At 38.2% G+C, this 19,646-nt stretch overlaps 1 protein-coding gene across 14 annotated transcripts in view; it reads left to right on the top strand.

Moving 5' to 3' along the window:
* The window catches only part of celf1 (cugbp, Elav-like family member 1), a 55,822-nt gene that overhangs the window by 12,393 nt on the left and 23,783 nt on the right, over nucleotides 1–19,646 (top strand). For 8 of the 14 annotated variants that reach the window (XM_026156698.1, XM_026156181.1, XM_026156622.1 and 5 more), the window contains 4 exons: nucleotides 768–955; nucleotides 12,175–12,257; nucleotides 14,508–14,556; nucleotides 14,680–14,814. In XM_026156698.1, coding sequence (XP_026012483.1) covers nucleotides 778–955; nucleotides 12,175–12,257; nucleotides 14,508–14,556; nucleotides 14,680–14,814 — 445 coding nt within the window. In that variant the 5' untranslated portion in view covers nucleotides 768–777. The remainder of the gene's footprint in view (nucleotides 1–767; nucleotides 956–12,174; nucleotides 12,258–14,507; nucleotides 14,557–14,679; nucleotides 14,815–19,646) is intronic. The other 6 variants (XM_026156258.1, XM_026156327.1, XM_026156543.1 and 3 more) reach the window with 3 other exon arrangements.

Raw genomic sequence — 19,646 nt, 5'->3', positions numbered from 1 at the left:
TTCTTCCAAGATTAGGCGTGTTATGTGTTCACAGATGGACTTCTTAATATCACGGTTGTTTACCTTAGTGGGCTTGTTATTGAATTAATGTTGGCTTCGTATCAGATTGAAGCAGCCTGACTATTCTGCTCCGATCTCAGGCATAAACAAGAAATTTTCACCCACAAAACTGCCGCTCACTGGATATTTAAAATTTTTAGACCATTCTCTATAACTTAGAGAGCTGATTGAGCAAATTAGCAGTATCTGAAATACTTAGAACAGCAGCATCAAAAACCGTCCACATTAAGTCACTTAAATAACTTTTCCTCACCATTCTGTTGCCTGGTTTGAACTTCAGTGCATCATCTCGACTCTGTCTACATGCTGGAATGCATTGAGTTGCTACCATGTGATTGGCTCACTAGTTATTTGCATTAATGTGTCGTTGATCAAGTGTATCTAACAAAGAGGCGAATGCCCTAAGCGCCTTGAGATGACTGCTGTTGTGATTTGGTGCTAGATGAGTAAAATTAAAGTGAAATTAATTCAATTAACATATTTTGTGTCCCTTTCGTGAGTATTCATAGAATTAATCAGTAAAAACCACAATCAGTCATTTATGCTCCTAATCAGAGGTGATTTTAGAGAAATGTGTGAAAATGTGACCATAGCCACTTTCTGTCAGACCCTAATCGATAAATGTTGTACATGTACACTATTGTTTAATGCATACTTTTAAGTTTGTTTCTAGCTCCAATTTAATGGACGGTTGTCTGTCTTTCTAGTGGGAAGAAGATGAATGGGTCCCTGGACCACCCTGACCAACCAGATATTGATGCCATTAAAATGTTTGTTGGACAGATTCCCCGGTCTTGGTCGGAAGAGCAACTTCGTGAACTGTTTGAACCTTATGGAGCAGTCTACGAGATTAATGTTCTCCGAGACCGCAGCCAGAATCCACCGCAGAGCAAAGGTCGGCGGCATGTAGTTATACTCACATAAGGTCATTAAGAAACAGCAAATATCCAGATGAGAGAGGCATAATGCAACAGCTGTATTCATTCTGAACCTGTAGTAGTCTAATATGTCACCCTTAAATGTAACTTCTTTGTCACAATTACAAACACAATTTGTTCAAACTAAATGGGCTGCAGTAGGGGTGGGCAATATAAACGATATACGATATAAACGATATAAATTTGGCCAACGATAGAGATTTTGACTATATCGCTCTATCGCGATAGCGTATGTTGATGATGTCATCAAGCTGCGCCTGTTTTGGTCGAAAGCATCGCAGCGGCTACAACCATTATCATCTGCAAATTATGGCGACAGTCACAGCAAAGAGATGAAGCACTGTTGAAATATGGGGAAAGCCAAAAACTGCGCTTCCTCCACTTCCGTAACATTGATTCATTAATGTTGAATTCTCTCACAGCTGCTCTATTCCCATGTTGTTGCAGTATATTAATGACTAACCTCGTATTGTGGATGAATAATCTCAGTTGTTCTCCTGACTGAAGTTTGGCCCGTGTACAGCATCCTGCTATGCGATTGCATTTGTCCCTGACCACCAGAATCCCTCACGTTAACTTTTAATGAGTGGAAAAAAAGTTGGCGTTCATCCTCCTGCTTCACTGTGCTAATGTTATGCTAACATAGCTGTGTCGCTAGCAATCACGTAGCACAACATTATATACCAGCTAGTCCAACTTCAGTAACCCTGCAAACGCCGCTGCTGTTTAGTTTTCTGTCTTCATTTATGTTGGAAGTGATAGCAGAGCTGTACGTTTGAATTAGTTTCAAAAATCTCTCAGTCAGAACATGCTATGAAATGTTTAGGTGGAAACTAGCGAGCTAACTTCCTGCTAACTTCTAACTCCGTTAAATTTAATAAATTCTGTTTTCATGGATGCCTGGATGTTAAACTTAATTGTTACACCTGGTAAAGCAGCAACGCTGATGATTTAATTAAAGATGAAAGAATTTAGACCGTTTTTAACTCTTAGTGTTGGTTTGACTTTGGGAAGTGGACGGAGTTTTGGACCCAGATTACTCCGCGAAGCTCCTCCCTACGGCAGCCGTAATGCTCTGACGATCCATCAAGCAGTGCCGCTTACCAAAGTTGTACTAAAACATTTTTAACAGATTTCTGCAGCCAAAATCTGTTCGAGGTCAGTAAGCACAACCAGAATTCATACATAAGGCACACTCTCGATTTTTGAGAATATTAAAGGATTTTAAGTCCTTATAGTGTGGAAAATACGTTATACAGAAGAAAAGAATATATCGCGATATATATTGTTACCGCACATGCTTCAAATTAGATCGCGATATGAATTTTATGTCCGATACCGATACCGATATCATAAATTTGGATATCTGCCGATACCGATATGAATCCGCTATAGTGTTTTTTAATCAACAAAACTGTTTTTAAATATCTTGCTGCATTTTGTATAAGTTCATACTCAAGTTTAAAACAACAACTACACTAAAGCTATTCTGTTATACCTGTATGCAAAAAAAAATATTTCATAGTTCAGCAATACTGATCAATGTAATAAACTTAAACCTACACCATCCTCCCTATTCTGGTATTTTAAAGAGTACTTAGCATAAATATTAAGCAACCTAACTAATAGGGTTCCAACTCCCAGCAACAACAAAAATAAATAAATAAAAAATAGGGAACCACCCCTCACACTCCACCTCATGATGCTTAATCGACGTAATCAACCTTAATTTGATGCAGTGTGAAAAAAAATGCACAGAAATCAATTATTTTTCAAGAAATATTAAATAGATTCAACATCTTTCTTCAACAAAATTGCAGACTGCACAGATGGTACCTTCCCAAAGGAAAAAGTACTATAGCTTACTAGGGTATATATATTAGACTTAATAGTCACTATATACAGTAATTGACTTCTATTCATTTTACATCAAATTAAAACTTTGGGTGTCAGATAATTATTTATTAAAAGCTCGACATTTTAAATGAGAATAAGAAAGAAAAGTATGTCTTTGTGCCCCCTTTTCCCTGTTAATGCCCTATCGGCCCCCCTGGCTAAACTTTGCTAGCTCCGCCCCTGCACAGTTACCAGCTTCAGCTGTAGAAAAAGATCCTCGAGTAGAAAGTAATATTAAATACATTCTAACAACAGCTGATCAAGCTTAAACGTGCTGCTGTTGTTCAGCCGCTGGTTTCCTCTTTCTGGTGCAAAGTGGGCCAAAAACAAACAAGAGAAAAGCCGATCAGCTGATCATTGATCAGTTTCATGATTGAAGTAGCAGCAGGAGAGAGAGATATCGGTTGTTAAGCTTAATGCAGGAATGCTTTACAAACACTCAGGGATGAACTTACACACTTGCTTTACTTCTCTGTGGGATCACTTTCTCGGAGATGAAATGCCGGGTTGGTAGTGAGGCTTCAACCAGACCGCCGAGAGGTCTCGCGCAGCCGCTCTATCACGTGACGCACACTGCTCCGACGTGGTAAGGGTATGAACGAAGTTAAGTCATGTTGTGACAAGTTTTGTGAGGTGCTTTTGTGATATTTAATGGATCGGATTAAATTTTGAATTTCTCTCCGATATCTGATCCAGTAATTTAGGTCAGTAGTGGACCGATACGTAATATCGGATCAGTCCATCCCTAGTTTACAGTCACAGATGAATTTTAATAAAATTTGTATGTGATGTTATAATTTTCTAACATTTCTAACAGGACGTTATCACATTCCTTTGAAGTTTTTAAATTTGAGCACACGTGAAACCTGAAAGCAGTTTGAGATGAAACTTGGCCCAGAGGAGAGAAAAAATCTGAAAGTTTCACATCAACTGTTAAGGGTGACTTTTAATGAATTTTTGAATATGATGCAATCAGGCTCTTTCAGTGCAATGTTTGTTTTTATGTCTGCGCAAGCTTACATTTGCGATCAGCAATGAAGGAGAATCGGTGCAGTTGTAAAAGTGCAAGAAAATTTATATGGTGGACAGGAGGCGGCTGGCCTCACTGCGGCTCACAAATGATAGCTAACTTGACTGTGTCACAAATGCAGCCCAATACTGCAAATTTCGCATTGCTATAGGAAATAAAAATCACCAGTTTTCCACAGGCGAATATCAGTGTGCATACAGGGAGTGCAGAATTATTAGGCAAGTTGTATCTTTGAGGAATAATGTTATTATTGAACAACAACCATGTTCTCAATGAACCCAAAAAACTCATTAATATCAAAGCTGAATGTTTTTGGAAGTAGTTTTTAGTTTGTTTTTAGTTTTAGCTATTTTAGGGGGATATCTGTGTGTGCAGGTGACTATTACTGTGCATAATTATTAGGCAACTTAACAAAAAACAAATATATACCCATTTCAATTATTTATTTTACCAGTGAAACCAATATAACATCTCCACATTCACAAATATACATTTCTGACATTCAAAAACAAAACAAAAACAAATCAGCGACCAATATAGCCACCTTTCTTTGCAAGGACACTCAAAAGCCTGCCATCCATGGATTCTGTCAGTGTTTTGATCTGTTCACCATCAACATTGCGTGCAGCAGCAACCACAGCCTCCCAGACACTGTTCAGAGAGGTGTACTGTTTTCCCTCCTTGTAAATCTCACATTTGATGATGGACCACAGGTTCTCAATGGGGTTCAGATCAGGTGAACAAGGAGGCCATGTCATTAGTTTTTCTTCTTTTATACCCTTTCTTGCCAGCCATGCTGTGGAGTACTTGGACGCGTGTGATGGAGCATTGTCCTGCATGAAAATCATGTTTTTCTTGAAGGATGCAGACTTCTTCCTGTACCACTGCTTGAAGAAGGTGTCTTCCAGAAACTGGCAGTAGGACTGGGAGTTGAGCTTGACTCCATCCTCAACCCGAAAAGGCCCCACAAGCTCATCTTTGATGATACCAGCCCAAACCAGTACTCCACCTCCACCTTGCTGGCGTCTGAGTCAGACTGGAGCTCTCTGCCCTTTACCAATCCAGCCACGGGCCCATCCATCTGGCCCATCAAGACTCACTCTCATTTCATCAGTCCATAAAACCTTAGAAAAACCAGTCTTGAGATATTTCTTGGCCCAGTCTTGACGTTTCAGCTTGTGTGTCTTGTTCAGTGGTGGTCGTCTTTCAGCCTTTCTTACCTTGGCCATGTCTCTGAGTATTGCACACCTTGTGCTTTTGGGCACTCCAGTGATGTTGCAGCTCTGAAATATGGCCAAACTGGTGGCAAGTGGCATCCTGGCAGCTGCACGCTTGACTTTTCTCAGTTCATGGGCAGTTATTTTGCGCCTTGGTTTTTCCACACGCTTCTTGCGACCCTGTTGACTATTTTGAATGAAACGCTTGATTGTTCGATGATCACGCTTCAGAAGCTTTTCAGTTTTGAGACTGCTGCATCCCTCTGCAAGATATCTCACTATTTTTGACTTTTCTGAGCCTGTCAAGTCCTTCTTTTGACCCATTTTGCCAAAGGAAAGGACGTTGCCTAATAATTATGCACACCTGATATAGGGTGTTGATGTCATTAGACCACACCCCTTCTCATTATAGAGATGCACATCACCTAATATGCTTAATTGGTAGTAGGCTTTCGAGCCTATACAGCTTGGAGTAAGACAACATGCATGAAGAGGATGATGTGGACAAAATACTCATTTGCCTAATAATTCTGCACTCCCTGTATGAGGAGAATCGTGCAGACATCTAATTTCTCGCTGAGGAGTTTCAACAGCGTGTCCTGGATTTTGCTGGTTTTTCCTCTCCTTTCTCCGTGAACCCCGGTGACGCTCCAGACCACCTGCAGGTGGAGCTCATCAAGCTACAGTGTGACGCTCAGTGTCACATTTGGCACCAACAGCTCCTGCTTTTCAACTTTTACCACCAGCTTTATGAAAGCAGGTTCCAAGAGATTTGAACATTTCTAAGAAATTGATAAGCTTGTTTGGCAAGACATTCTTGGTTATGAACTTTAGCAAGAAGTCACCAGCATGACATCTTGTGCATCAAAATCACTGTCTCTGAGCCAGACCTGGCCTTTTTAATGCAATCAAGATCTCAGTGTCACCCTTCACATTAGTGCAGGCAAGTTATTTGTTAAGTCTTTTGAGGAGAATGAATTCTACAATCTCAGTGAATGGATTTTTATTGGAGGATATGTTTAACCTTCTCAAAAGTTTTCAATAGTGATTTTGGTAAAACAGTTAAGATTTATTTGCGTTCTGTGTGAAGAAATGAAAAGTATGCCATTTGCAATAAAAATGTCATTAAATAATTCATTTGCATTTAATGTTAATGGTTTGTAGAATGTCAGGCTGAATGGTCAGCCCCCACCTCTCCTCCCCACATCGGGCCCTCTTTGCAAAAGGTTTGGACACCCTGGTATACTGTTTGGTTCTGAGATGTTTTCCAATTTCTTCTATTACTATACTGTTTCTAAGAAGCTCCCGTGAAAGTTTTTCAATAACCAGACTATGCCATTATAGTGATGGGGACTACAACACACATTTGTAATCTGTCCTTAATTGGAACAAGTCCGAGTGGCTTTTGGAGAACTACTAACATATAGAAGTTCCTGTACTTTATGAAACATATAATGTGTTTGGTCACTGTGTGATTGTCTGTCCCTGTGTGTTAGCCCTGCGACAGACTGGCGACCTGTCCAGGGTGTACCCCGCCTCTCGCCCTATGACAGCTGGGATAGGCTCCAGCGCCCCCCGCGACCCTGAAAAGGACAAGCGGAAGCGAATGGATGGATGGATGGTCACTGTGTGTTAGACAAAAAGATGGAAAGTACAGCTACTGCTGTGGTATTATCCCACATGTTTGTCTATAAATCAGTCCTCAACAATTCTTAAAAAGAAACCACTGTTTTCTTGAAACTTTTTAATTTTGTAAACGGAATAGATATTGATTGATTGATTGATTGAATCTTTATTTTGAACATGTTGAAAAAGTATTAAAAAAAAAATAGAATTAAAAGAGACAAATGAACAAAGCAAACAAAAGGAAAACGAGCAACCACAACTCCAAATAACGTCCATGTTCAAAAAGGAGCAGGAAGAAGCATAAGCTTATTTAATCCCACCCCTTTTCCACTATCTAGTATCAATAGACTACAGAAATACCTCCTTGTAATTACATTATATGTTATGTGTAATTTTTTATTTTTTATTTTTTTTTAATATATACACATATATGTTTCTATCTATCCATACCTACGTATATACACACATACGCACATATACACATTTTCAATAACCCCATTAACACCTGAAGGATACACAACCTACAATTTTATATATATTTAATATATATATATATATATATATATATATATACATACATATACACACATACATACACACACATACACATATATATATATACATATATATATACATATACATATATACACATATACATATACACATATATATACATATATATATACATACATACATACATACACATATATATATACATACATACATACATATACACATACATATATATACCCATACCAACAAACCCGTGCATGCGCACACACATGAAAATATTAGACAAGAACACCCTATCAAATCTCTACCTTTTCCCTGTACCCTGTAAAAACCATATCCTTAAACCGCTTTTTAAACTGCGCCATGCTTGGACATTGCTTCATATCTTTACTTAGTCTGTTCCACAGCTTCACTCCACACACAGAGATGCAAAAACTTTTTAATGTTGTACGGATACGAGGATGTTTTAAATTTAATTCCCCCCTCAAATTGTATCCCCGTTCCCTTCTAGAAAACATTTTTAGAATATTGTCAGGAAGCAGGTTATTTATTGCTTTATATATAATTTGTGCTGTGAGAAAATGAACCAGATCTGTGAATTTTAGAATTTTTGATTTTAAGAATAGTGGATTTGTATGATCTCTGTAACCAGTTTTATGGATTATCCTTATGGCCCTTTTTTGTAATATAAAGATTGATGATAGCGAACATTTGTAAGTATTGCCCCAAACCTCTGCACAGTAATTCAAATACGGTGCAATCAGGGAACAATAGAGAATGTGGAGTGATTTGTGGTCCAGAATGTGTTTTACTTTACTCAAGATTGAGACACTTCTTGAAATTTTGTTATGTATATGATTTATATGAGACTTCCAGTTTAATTTATCATCTATAATCACACCAAGAAACTTATGTTCAAGTACTCTTTCAATTTCCACACCATCTACATGAATCTGCACTTGTGCATTTCTAAGGGAATTCCCAAATAAGATAATTTTAGTTTTACTTAGATTTAGCGATAGTTTGTTCCTGTTAAACCATTTTTTAATTTTGCACATTTCTGAAGTAATTGTATCCAGCAGCTCCTTTAGATTCCCCCCAGAACAAAAAATATTTGTGTCATCTGCAAATAATACTAATTTTAATATATCAGATGCCTTACAAATATCATTTATATAAATAATAAATAATTTTGGACCCAGTACAGAGCCTTGTGGAACACCACAAGCAATGTCCAAGCATGATGAGGAATGGACACCCAGCTTCACAAATTGTTTCCGGTCACTTAAATAATTTTTCACCCATTGCAGTACAACCCCCCTAATCCCGTACCGTTCCAGTTTATTAATTAATATGTGATGATTGATTGTGTCGAATGCTTTCTTGAGATCCAGAAATACTCCAGCTGCATACTGTTTCTGATCTATAGCATTCGTAATCTCCTCAATTGATTCGATTAATGCCAGAGATGTTGATCTTTTTGATCTGAATCCATATTGACTGTCAGAGAGTAATTTATATTTATCTAAGAATTTGTCTAATCGTTTATTAAACAGGTTTTCTAGGATTTTGGAGAATTGTGGTAGTAAAGAAACAGGCCTGTAATTTGTGAAGTGGCGTCTATCCCCGGTTTTATACAGCGGCACAACTTTAGCTATTTTCATTTTGTTTGGCACTTTTCCCGTCTGAAATGATAAGTTGCAAATATATGTTAGAGGTCCTACAATTCCTTCAATGACCTTCTTGACGATTTTCATGTCAATATCATTACAATCAGTGGATGTTTTATATTTACACATGTGTACAATGTCAATTATTTCTTTTTCCTCCACTGATGTGAGGAACATTGAGTTAGGGTTCCTATCAATCAGGTTTTCACTACAGTCTACTGATGGCAGTGACTCAGGAATTTGTTCTGCCAGTTTTGGTCCAATATTTACAAAATAATGATTAAAGCTGTTGACCTTATCAGCAGTGTTTTCCATAATATTGCCATTATCGATAAAGTATTGTGGATAACTTTGTTGTCCAGAATTATTTTTAATGATACCGTTTAAAACATCCCATATTCCTTTCATATTATGTTTATTGTTGTTCAATATTTTACTATAATACTCCTTTCTACATACACGTATAATATTGGTCAACTTATTTTTGTATTTTTTATATTTATTTTCAGCATCTTTTGTTCTTTGTTTTAGGTATTCCCTATAGAGTGTATTTTTCTTTTTACATGCATTTTGTAAACCCTTAGTGAGCCATGGTCTATCTGAATATTTGTGCTTTCTGTTGTATTTTATTGTTGGACAGTTTTTATCGTACAACTCCATGAATATTCTTAAAAATATGCCATATGCAATATCAATATCAGCTTCTTTGTACACCTTGTCCCAGTCCTGATTTAATAGATCGTTCTTAAATGCAGTCATAGTTTCTTCTGTCCTTACACGTCTGTATCTCAGTTGTTCTTCATGCTGATTTTTCTTATAATTAGTGTCATAAACTGCAAAAACTGGTAGGTGATCACTGATGTCATTAATTAATATTCCGCTCACAATGTTGTTTTCCATATTGTTAGTGAAAATATTGTCAAGTAAGGTCAATATTAAAATCACCACAGATAAACATAACTTTTTGATTTGTTTTAGAGAATATTTCCTCTATGAAGTCATTAAATACTTGAATACTAGAGCCAGGTGTTCTATATATACAGCTAATTATTACATTTTTTTCTTTTTCCTTATAAATTTCAATTGTTATACATTCTAGTAAATTATCAGTTACAGTTGTCATACTTTCTACCACCTTGTAGTTTAGGTTTTTATCCACATACACAGCTACTCCCCCTCCACTCTTGTTCCTTCTATTTACAAAATTCACTTCATATCCCTCCAGTCCAAAGTCCATTCCTTTCTCCGCATTGATCCATGTTTCAGAAATGGCAATAATTCCAAATGGATTTGTCAACTCATTTAGATATTCCTTTATATTGTTGAAGTTGGCATACAGATTTCTGCTATTAAAATGGATTATTGATAATTTATTTTCCGTGTTGATGGTGTGCTTAAACTGTTCATCAGTGAAGTAGCAGCAGTTACAGCTGATGTTGTAGAAGAAATTATTTTCCGGGTCTATATCCTTTTCTAAGTCTAGAACATTATGGTCTGTGTATCGAAATGTTCTCAGTTCCAGATTATCATAAAGAGAATTCCAATGAGTTATGTTGATATTGTTGCTGTATGCAGATGAAGTTCTTTTGGACTGTGCCATGTGTTGTGTTGTGTGTCACGTCACATGTGTATTCATACCTCCAGAGTAAGTTGACCTCAGTATTTGTCCAGCTCTTCCATATTTCTGATGACCAACACTTTGGCTTGTTCCGGTGTTCCATTGAGTTTAATGAATACTTTGCAGTTGGTGGTCCATGTATTTTGAATTTTTCCCTGTTTCTTCAAGTAACGTGCTTTCCTGGCAATGTCCGCATTTCTTTTTATCAGATGTTCGTTCATGAAGACATCGGATCCTTTCAGTTTCCTTCCTTGTTTTAACAGTGCTGTTTTCTGTTTTCTGTTTGCAAATCTCACAATGATGGCTGGTTTGTTACTGTCATTTTTTCGGGGTAGAGGGTGGCAAGCCTCAATGTTGTTATAATCCACTTCCACACCTTTGGACCGTAGAAAGGTAACCACTTGATGCTCCGTGGAGTTGACATCTTCCTCTCCTGGCCCTCCTACATTGTCAGTGGCGACCGCCCGGGCGTATGACCGGGGTTTGATGCGAAGCCCCGTGATGATAACATCGTTCATCCGGGTGTACTGCTCCAAATCCGCCACTCTGTTCTCCAGGTACGCCAGCCGCCGATCCTTCTCGGCGTTCTGGATGCGGAGAGCCTTAACTTCCTCGACCAGGTCCAGGATGGCTTTCTGCTGCAGTTTGACAGTAGAAATCTCCTCTGTCATAAACTCCAGCGACTTCTTAATATCGTCTTAATATCGTCTCCTTCCTCGGCTGATATCATTTCATCAACAGCATATACGTGTTATTGTGGATCTGATTTGAATGAATAATAATAATCGTTGATGAATTAAACACAACCCATGTTGTTTTAAAATCATGTGCGGCTCTAAACGGCTCATGGGCAGCACAGTGGTGGAGTGGTTCGCACTGTCGCCTTGCAGCATTCAGATTCCTGGTTGGAAACCCAACAGGGGCCTTTCTTTGTGGAGTTTAAAAGTTCTGTCCATGCTGGGTGGGTGGTGGTGGTGCTCTGGCTTCCATCTCTGATTAGATTAAGTGCTTAACATGTATAGAATAAAGTGCTCCATGAACATGTAGGTTAAATTATGTTACATGTATTCTTCACTGACCACATTAATGAGTTAAGAATTGTTATTTGCAAAATGCATGCGTGCATAATAGGGTTATCTTTATTGAGCTGAATTTTATCAACACCTTGCCTATGAATGTTTATGAAGTGTTAACAGTAGTTATTTCCCTTGTACTTTGTGAGGTACAGGAGTTTAAGAAAGTTTACATCACTGTCATTTGTTATTTTTAATGCATATTGTAATACAAGGCATTATTTTATCCTTTGCTTCTTCTGTTATGTGACATTCTGTGCATTTTCTAGAGGTGGCAAAATAACCCCTCAAAACACTATTATTATTCTGACATTTGCTAAACCTAGAGTAATATTAGTTCATTTTTATGTTTTAAAAAAGACTGAATTAATTGAACCAGTTATACTACTAATCTTCTGAAATTGAATATATTGATTTTATTTTTGGTTTGCTTTGTTAATGTCCTTTGTTTTTAATTAGCAAAAAAGGAAAAACATGATCTTTGTATGATGTGAATCAGCTGAGTAAGATTTTTCTTTTTCAATCTCTGGCAGGTTGCTGTTTTGTAACTTACTATAGCCGCAAATCAGCCTTAGAAGCGCAGAATGCTCTGCACAACATGAAGATTCTGCCAGGGGTAGGTGATAGTCCTTGATTTGCCCTTTCATCACATGTGCAGTTCACATTGAAACCTTGAACTTGAATTTTTGGTTATCCATCAGAAAAGTGGATAGAGATTAAGCATATTTTGTCTGTCTGAAAGGAAATTAAATCACTCATTTTGAGACATCAAAGGCTATTGATTTCTGTGACGTCTCTATTTTTTTCAGCAGTTGTCCACAGAGGTGCACTAAGCATTTACCCTCCAGATTCTTTGCATAGCAGTTGGTGTGATGTTCCCAATAATACTGGAAAAATAGAAAAGTAAAACTGCAGATTAGAGGAATTAAACGGCAAATTGACTAAGGAAGATAAAAAAAATATCAGTTCAAGAAAAAAACCTGTCTCCCCCTGTTTATCAGGATTGGTTCAGTTTAAATCGCAATCCTTATAATCATACTTTTTTCAATGAACTATGAAACTATTAAACCTACAAATTCACTAACAAGTGGCTAAGAAAGAATAAAAGGAGGGTTTAAAAGTGCTAAGTACATAAATAGCTATCCACTGTCAAATCTTAACTAGTTTTCTTGATATTAAGATAGGGTTAGTGTTTGGGTCGGTCAGCTATGGGGCCTCCTCCGAGTGGGATATGCCCCGAACACCTCACCCAGGAGATGCTCAGGGGGTATGCTAATCAGATGCCCCAACCACCTTAACTGTCTTTTTTCGATCCTGAGGAGTAGTGGTTTTACTCTGAGCCCCTCTCGAATGACTCGTCTCCCTATCTCTACAGGAGAGCCCAGCCATTCTTTGAAGGAAACTAATTTCTGCTGTTGTATTTGCACAATCTCCCTCTTTTGGGCTTTACCCAAAGCTCGTGACAGTAGGAAGGTGAGGGTAGGTTACACAGACTGGCTGGTAAATTGAGAGCTTCCCTTTTACACTCGGCTCCCTCTTTGGCACGACCGACAGTGTCTGTATAAATGCAGACGCTTCCACAGGTCCATCTCTGTCTCTCACTCTCCTCTCACTTGTAAACACAACGCAGAGATAAACTCCTCCACTTCAGGCAGCAACTCATCCCTGACCCGGACTGAGCACTTCACTCTTTTGCTGCTGAGGACCATGGCCTTTGATTTTGAGGTGCGGATTTTTATTCCCACAAATTCACACTGGGAACCACTCTAGTGCTTGTTGGAGGGCCTCGGGGTACTGGTCGTTTGGTACTGGGCCGCGAGAGTTGAGGCTCAGGTGTGAAATGTATGGTTTTCAGGGTTTTTATCGGTTTTCAGCGTTATTTTGTTATCGTTTTTATCGTTAACTCGGTTTTCCTGGGTCTTTTCACGTGTGTTATGAATAAATCTTCTTTTTTTCGGTACCAGTACTAGTTTTATTTTGTTGTATTTATCCGCGACACCTTAAAGGCCGGTCCATGAAAATATTGTCGGGCATAAACCGGTCCGTGGAGCAAAAAAGGTTGGAGAGCGCTGTCTTAGAGGATAAAGAGCTAGTCCAGTGTTCCGCGACCAAGACGAAAACCGCATTGTCCCTCCTCTATCCGAGGTTCCACTAATGGACCAACTGCACCCTGCCATTTACCTTCTGAGGAGTACAATCCCCCCTCCGTGTGATGTTGCAGAAAGACTTTCCACTTAAAATGCAGTATTTCAAAAACAATCTAAGAAAAATGTCAATGCTTGATCAATAGTGAAAGTGTCACTCAGTTTTGTTTTTAAATTAATGAAAAAATGTTTTAAAAAAAAGCAGGTCTTTTAACATAAAAATGCAGCATAAACATGCACTTCCTTATTTTAAACAATCCTTGTCTATTTATTTTATTTTCTGTTCTTCTGTAAGAAGTAGTGTAGTGACAGTGCCCCCTACTGTAGAGAAAACTTGGTACAGATCGCAGCAGCCAGCTGATGCAAAAGGAGCTGATCTGTAGGCAAACATGTAATTCAGGACTTGTTGGGACAATACAATAGGACGTTGCCATGTCATATCTTAGTAAATAACTGCACTGAAGATGTTTCATGTGTCTTAAAGGAAAATATACCATTTGTCGATATTATCTATGTATGTATATGTATCTATGTAAAAGAGAAAGGTCTTTCTGTTTGTGGAGCTTTTCAGGTATCTGTAGTCAAATGGGATCCAAACATCTCTAACAAGCACACAATAGTAATTTTACATAACTTGGCACATGAAACCAACATATTCGTTTCTGTATCTCTACATGTTGTGTATTTTATGAAATAATATATATATTTACTGTCTTGCTCAGATGCACCATCCAATCCAGATGAAGCCCGCTGATAGTGAGAAAAACAATGGTAAGGATTTTGTAGCATAAGTACCTGCTAATAAACATACTTTTATGCATGTTGAATATTGCAGGGCACCATAATTCTTGATATAATGCACAGATGTTTAATGTTGTCTTATGTTTAATACAGCAGTGGAGGACAGAAAACTGTTTATTGGAATGATCTCCAAGAAGTGTAACGAGAATGATATCCGACTGATGTTTTCGCCATATGGACAGATAGAGGAGTGCCGGATACTCAGAGGCCCTGATGGACTTAGCCGTGGTAAGACTTATTTGTGATAAGGTTTGGCTTTCCAGCGTTTGCTATTCTGTTGCCAGGCTTATACACAATTACAGGTTGAAGTGTGATATTGTGTCTTGTCTGTCTGCAGCTTTGTTATATGGCTGAAAATGACTAAGTCCAGTAGTCATCTTTTGTAATAGTTTATGGTAAGTAGGGCTGCCACAAACGATTATTTTGATAGTCGACTAGTCACCGATTATTTTTGCGATTAGTCGACTAATCAGATCATCATCCATTGGACGTAAAACTACAGCTTATTGCACCAGCAGCATCTGCTCTTATATAACTATCATTAGCTTACAGCTTTAAGTGTGTAAGGTATGTGCTAACTAACAATAAAGACAAGATGGTAGCTTATTAAAGTTTAATGAAATCTGCAGATTGTTTCGGTGAAGTTTAATAAACTCCTTGCTATCTAAAATATAACAGGACACCGGAGTAAATTCTCGAGCATCTCACACTTCTGATGATCAGCTGTCTGCTTGACGTTTATTCAGCTGTGTAAAAACTGTAACTTTAATCTCAGCCAAACCGATTTACTCAGGAACAAATAAAATACTGAAAAAAGCCAAACGATAACATTTTTAAGTTATCTAAGTGACTTATATATCATGTTTAACCTGAGTAGTGAAAGACGGCGGTGGGTTTGAAAACGATTTGCCGGGAGTCCGGTGTTCTCACGGCTCTAGTGACCTAGCCCCCGGCTAGCTATCGAGCTAGTGGGTAACAGACGTCTCCGAAAACGTCGGAGCGCTTTTGAAAATATGTGGTGTCTTGATAAACTGAGCAGATATTTGAGGTTTACACAGCTACATTCTCGCCTGAAAATATGTTAAACGTTTATTTTGTGACCCAGAAAGAATAATAAGAGTAATATTAAAACTAACTAGCTGCCGCCATTGTTGGAAACTGCGCTGGGCTGCGCTATGAATTCTGGGACACAGCTACTTTTTCTTCGGGGTTTAACGGCAGCTGGCATCCTTGTACATGCAGTGCTGCCATCTTCTGTTTCAGTCCGTTATTACACTCTTAAATCCTGCTACTTATTCCTGCGTCTTTTGGGATCTTACAAAGCTTCAAACGACGCGTCGACTATTAAATCACTCGACGACGATTTTAATAGTCGACGTAATCGTGACTAGTTGACTAATCGTGGCAGCCCTAATGGTAAGTAAACTAAAGAATTGTAAATTAAAACTCAGCGATCCCCAATGAGCAAGCACTTGCAGTATGGAGCAGAATAAAAACTCCCCTTTAACATGTAAAAACCTCTGGCCTGACCAGGCTCAGGGAGGGAAAGCTGTTTTCTTAGGCCAGATTAGAGAAGGAAAGACAGAAGAGTGTCCTGATAACAAAAATTAAACAGGACATAGCACAGATTATGAACCAGGAGCATAACCAAGAAAACTGTTCAAGATCTAATGCTCTACTGAATGCTTTATTAAAAAGGAAAGTGCATGCAGAACTAGGGGTAGGCGATGTATTAGATATACTTTATGTATTGCGAGTTTTGGTTTGGTTAAAATGGTTCTTTTGCAACCATAAACTATAAATTCCCATGGCAATATTAAGCTATGTGCATGTAATTCACTGTTTTGTTTTGTGATTTAACAAGGAGGATGCCAAACAAAATGCAGTAATTTGCCATAAAACATGCCACAAAACTATTGCCACAAAGGGTAGCATTGCCATAAATTTATTCCACCAGCTGAAAAGTCATCCACTGGGGGTGGCTGTAGTTCAGGAGGTAGGTAGGTCACCTACTGATCGGAAGGTTAGTGGTTCGATTCCTGGCTCGTCCAGTCTGCGTGTCAAGTATCCTTGGGCAAGATACTAACCCCAAGTTGCTCTCCGATGCATCCATCGGAGTGTGAATGTAGTTCGTAAGCACTCTGTTTAGAAGTGCTTGTGCCAATGGGTGTGATTGGGTGAATGTGGCATGTTGTATAGAGCGCTTCTAGTACTCTGGGAGAGTTGAAACGCGCTATATAGGAATCAGTCTAGTCCATTTATCCTTCAACTGCAAAATGAAGAATGTTTTAAATGTTGCATGTCAACATCTCCCTACACACCAAAGAAAATATTGAATAAACCAGCTGTGATACCTGTGACTGCTCTTGGTCAGTCGCTTTTAGTCACTATCTAGACTTTTGTTTCTGTAATATGAGGTCATTGCATTTTTAATTTTACTGTTTTTATATGTTATAAGCACAAAAAAGAGCCTTTCTAATTTCACTCGTTTTATTTTGTCTTGCGAATTCTTGCTTGATGTACTTTCTTGTTGTTATGATCTTCAGTTTGTTGAAGCTCTAATGTTGACCACAGAAAGAGAGTTACTGTCACAGTATTGTCATTTGGAAAAAAACTTCTATGTACAACTGAGGGTTAAAAAATGATTGAAATAAAACATGTCAATTCATTCAGATTTATTGTATTCAAAGTAGAAAAAAATATTGAATGGTCGATTTGAATGAGTATACCAGTGCAATTTTATTCACTATACGGTTGAAAATAACATGTTTTTGGAAGTTATTTAAACACTTCATGATATATATCTTGAATCGCAATAAAAAATGCAAAAATATTACAATATTAGATTTTCCTGATATCACCCAGGCCTTTGCTGAATTTAAATTGCGAGGTGATTCCACAGAGCAGAATCTCTATTCTGTTTTAGGCATATCTAGGAAGCACAAATAAGCCTGGACTACATAATGCTTTCTACAGAATAGTCTGGTACTAATAGCTATAGGACCTGATCTTTAGGACTTTGTGTGGGCCTAAGCAAGACGTATACCGTATTTTTCGGACCATAAGGCGCACTGCCGATGAATGGGTCTGTTTTCATACATAAGGTGCACGGGATTATAAGGTACATTAAGTGAAACAAAACGGACAGATAAGTCAAACTTTACTCAACTCATTCCTCTTGCTTCCTCTACTTCCATAACATTGATTCATTAATGTTGAATTCTCTCACAGCTGCTCTATTCCCATGTCGTTGCAGTATATTAATGACTAACCTCGTATTGTGGATGAATTCTCAGTTGTTCTCCTGACCGAAGTTTGGTCCGTTTACAGCATCCAGCCATGCGATTAAAGTTGTCCAGCTATGGTTGTGCCATCAGTTAACCCTGATGGCACGCGTGCCCAGGGTTGTCAACCCCTGATTTACACCGTTTTTAACTCTCAGTGATCCCGTACTATTGTTTGACTTTGGGATCTAAAGCGAAAGGAGTTTTGGACCCAGATAACTCCGTGAGGCTCTTGACTACGGTAGCCGCAATCCTACGACAATCTAAGTGGTGTGGCTTCGTAGCTTACCAAAGTCATATTAAAAATTTTTGGGCGGTTTCTGGTGTCATGACGTAGTCAGTGGACCTATTCGGTGGCTGCTCCCCACAATCTTGATAGAAAAACACCGAAACTCGTTAACAGACAATTCAACTGGGCAAGACAAAGCTGGTGGCGGAATAAGGCAAAGGGAACTCAAAATGCCAAAGGGACAGGATAAAGCCACTTCCTAATGCTAGCATCGTGACAGGACAAGCTAGCATGAGCCCCGTTAGCATAGCTAGCAATTCAGCTGGTGAGCTACTAAAGGGTATCGAATCATTGAAATCAGAAATCAAACAAGATAATGAAGGTCTGAGAAGACATAGAAGACATGACACTGGAGCTAACCGAAGCGCTCTTCCAAAGCCTAAAAGCACAGAAATTGATCCGAAACAAGCTGGCAGATCTAGAATCAAAACCATCATTTAAAAGGGGTTACAGTTTCTAAAGTTGAACAATGAATAGGTCTCTTTGGTGATGATATAATAATATACTTACAGGATCCTGACACGACCTTTCCTCAATTGATTAAAGTATTTAAACATTTTGGTAAAAAATGAGGGTATAAACTAAACATCTTAAAGACTCACGTACTTTGTATGAACTATTCCCCCAGAGATTCAATTCAAAAGAAATATAAACTAAAATGGGACTCAAATAAGATCAAATATTTAGGTGTCTATCTAATCTGTGAATTAGGCACATTATATGAGGCAAATTATGGCAAGATTAGCAACGCGATTCAAAAAGATTTGACTAAATGGGCACCACTTGTCATGGATCTCCAGTCTATATACCAGACGTACAATTTGGCAAAAGTGATAAACTAGTGAGCAGATTTATTTGGAAAGCGACAAAGCCAAGAGTAAGATTTAAAACCCTCCTCCTCTTTCTTTTCCTAGTTGGACTCGCCCTCATGAATTTCAAGGAATACTTATATGCAGCCCAGCTGAGATATATTGTATACTGGTGCTCACCGGACTACACCTCAAAATGGAAACATATTGAGATAAATTATTGTTCATCATGTCAACCACAAGCAAGATTGGGAGAAGAAACTATACAGTCTACACATGCAAATCCTATTACTGAATTCACTATTAAACTCTGGTGGGTTATAGTGACGAAGTGTAGAATTGAAGAAGACTGCAAACTGTTGGTTTGGCCTGCATATTCTCAAAAATTCCTAAGTGGCTAATGGGATAGTACATTTTTAGGATGGATTAATAAAGGAATTATGGCAATGTGCACATTAATAGATGGGAAAATATTCAAATATTTCGACAAACTACACAGACAGTTTGGACTGGATAAATCAGACTTGTTTCCAATTAAGACACTTTTATAATACAGGAATCAGGAGGAAGGCCCTGAGGGAAGGTAGCCAGATAACAGAAATAATATCAGGTGCGTATAAAAATCTTCCATCAAAAATTGTATCAAAATTATATAATGGTCTGCGAAATTTGAATAGG

The sequence above is a fragment of the Astatotilapia calliptera genome, chromosome 1 (assembly GCF_900246225.1).
Source record: "Astatotilapia calliptera chromosome 1, fAstCal1.2, whole genome shotgun sequence".
NCBI classification, from domain to species: domain Eukaryota; kingdom Metazoa; phylum Chordata; class Actinopteri; order Cichliformes; family Cichlidae; genus Astatotilapia; species Astatotilapia calliptera.
The sequence above is the reverse complement of the archived record's forward strand: the minus strand, read 5'-3'. Positions and strand labels throughout refer to the sequence as shown.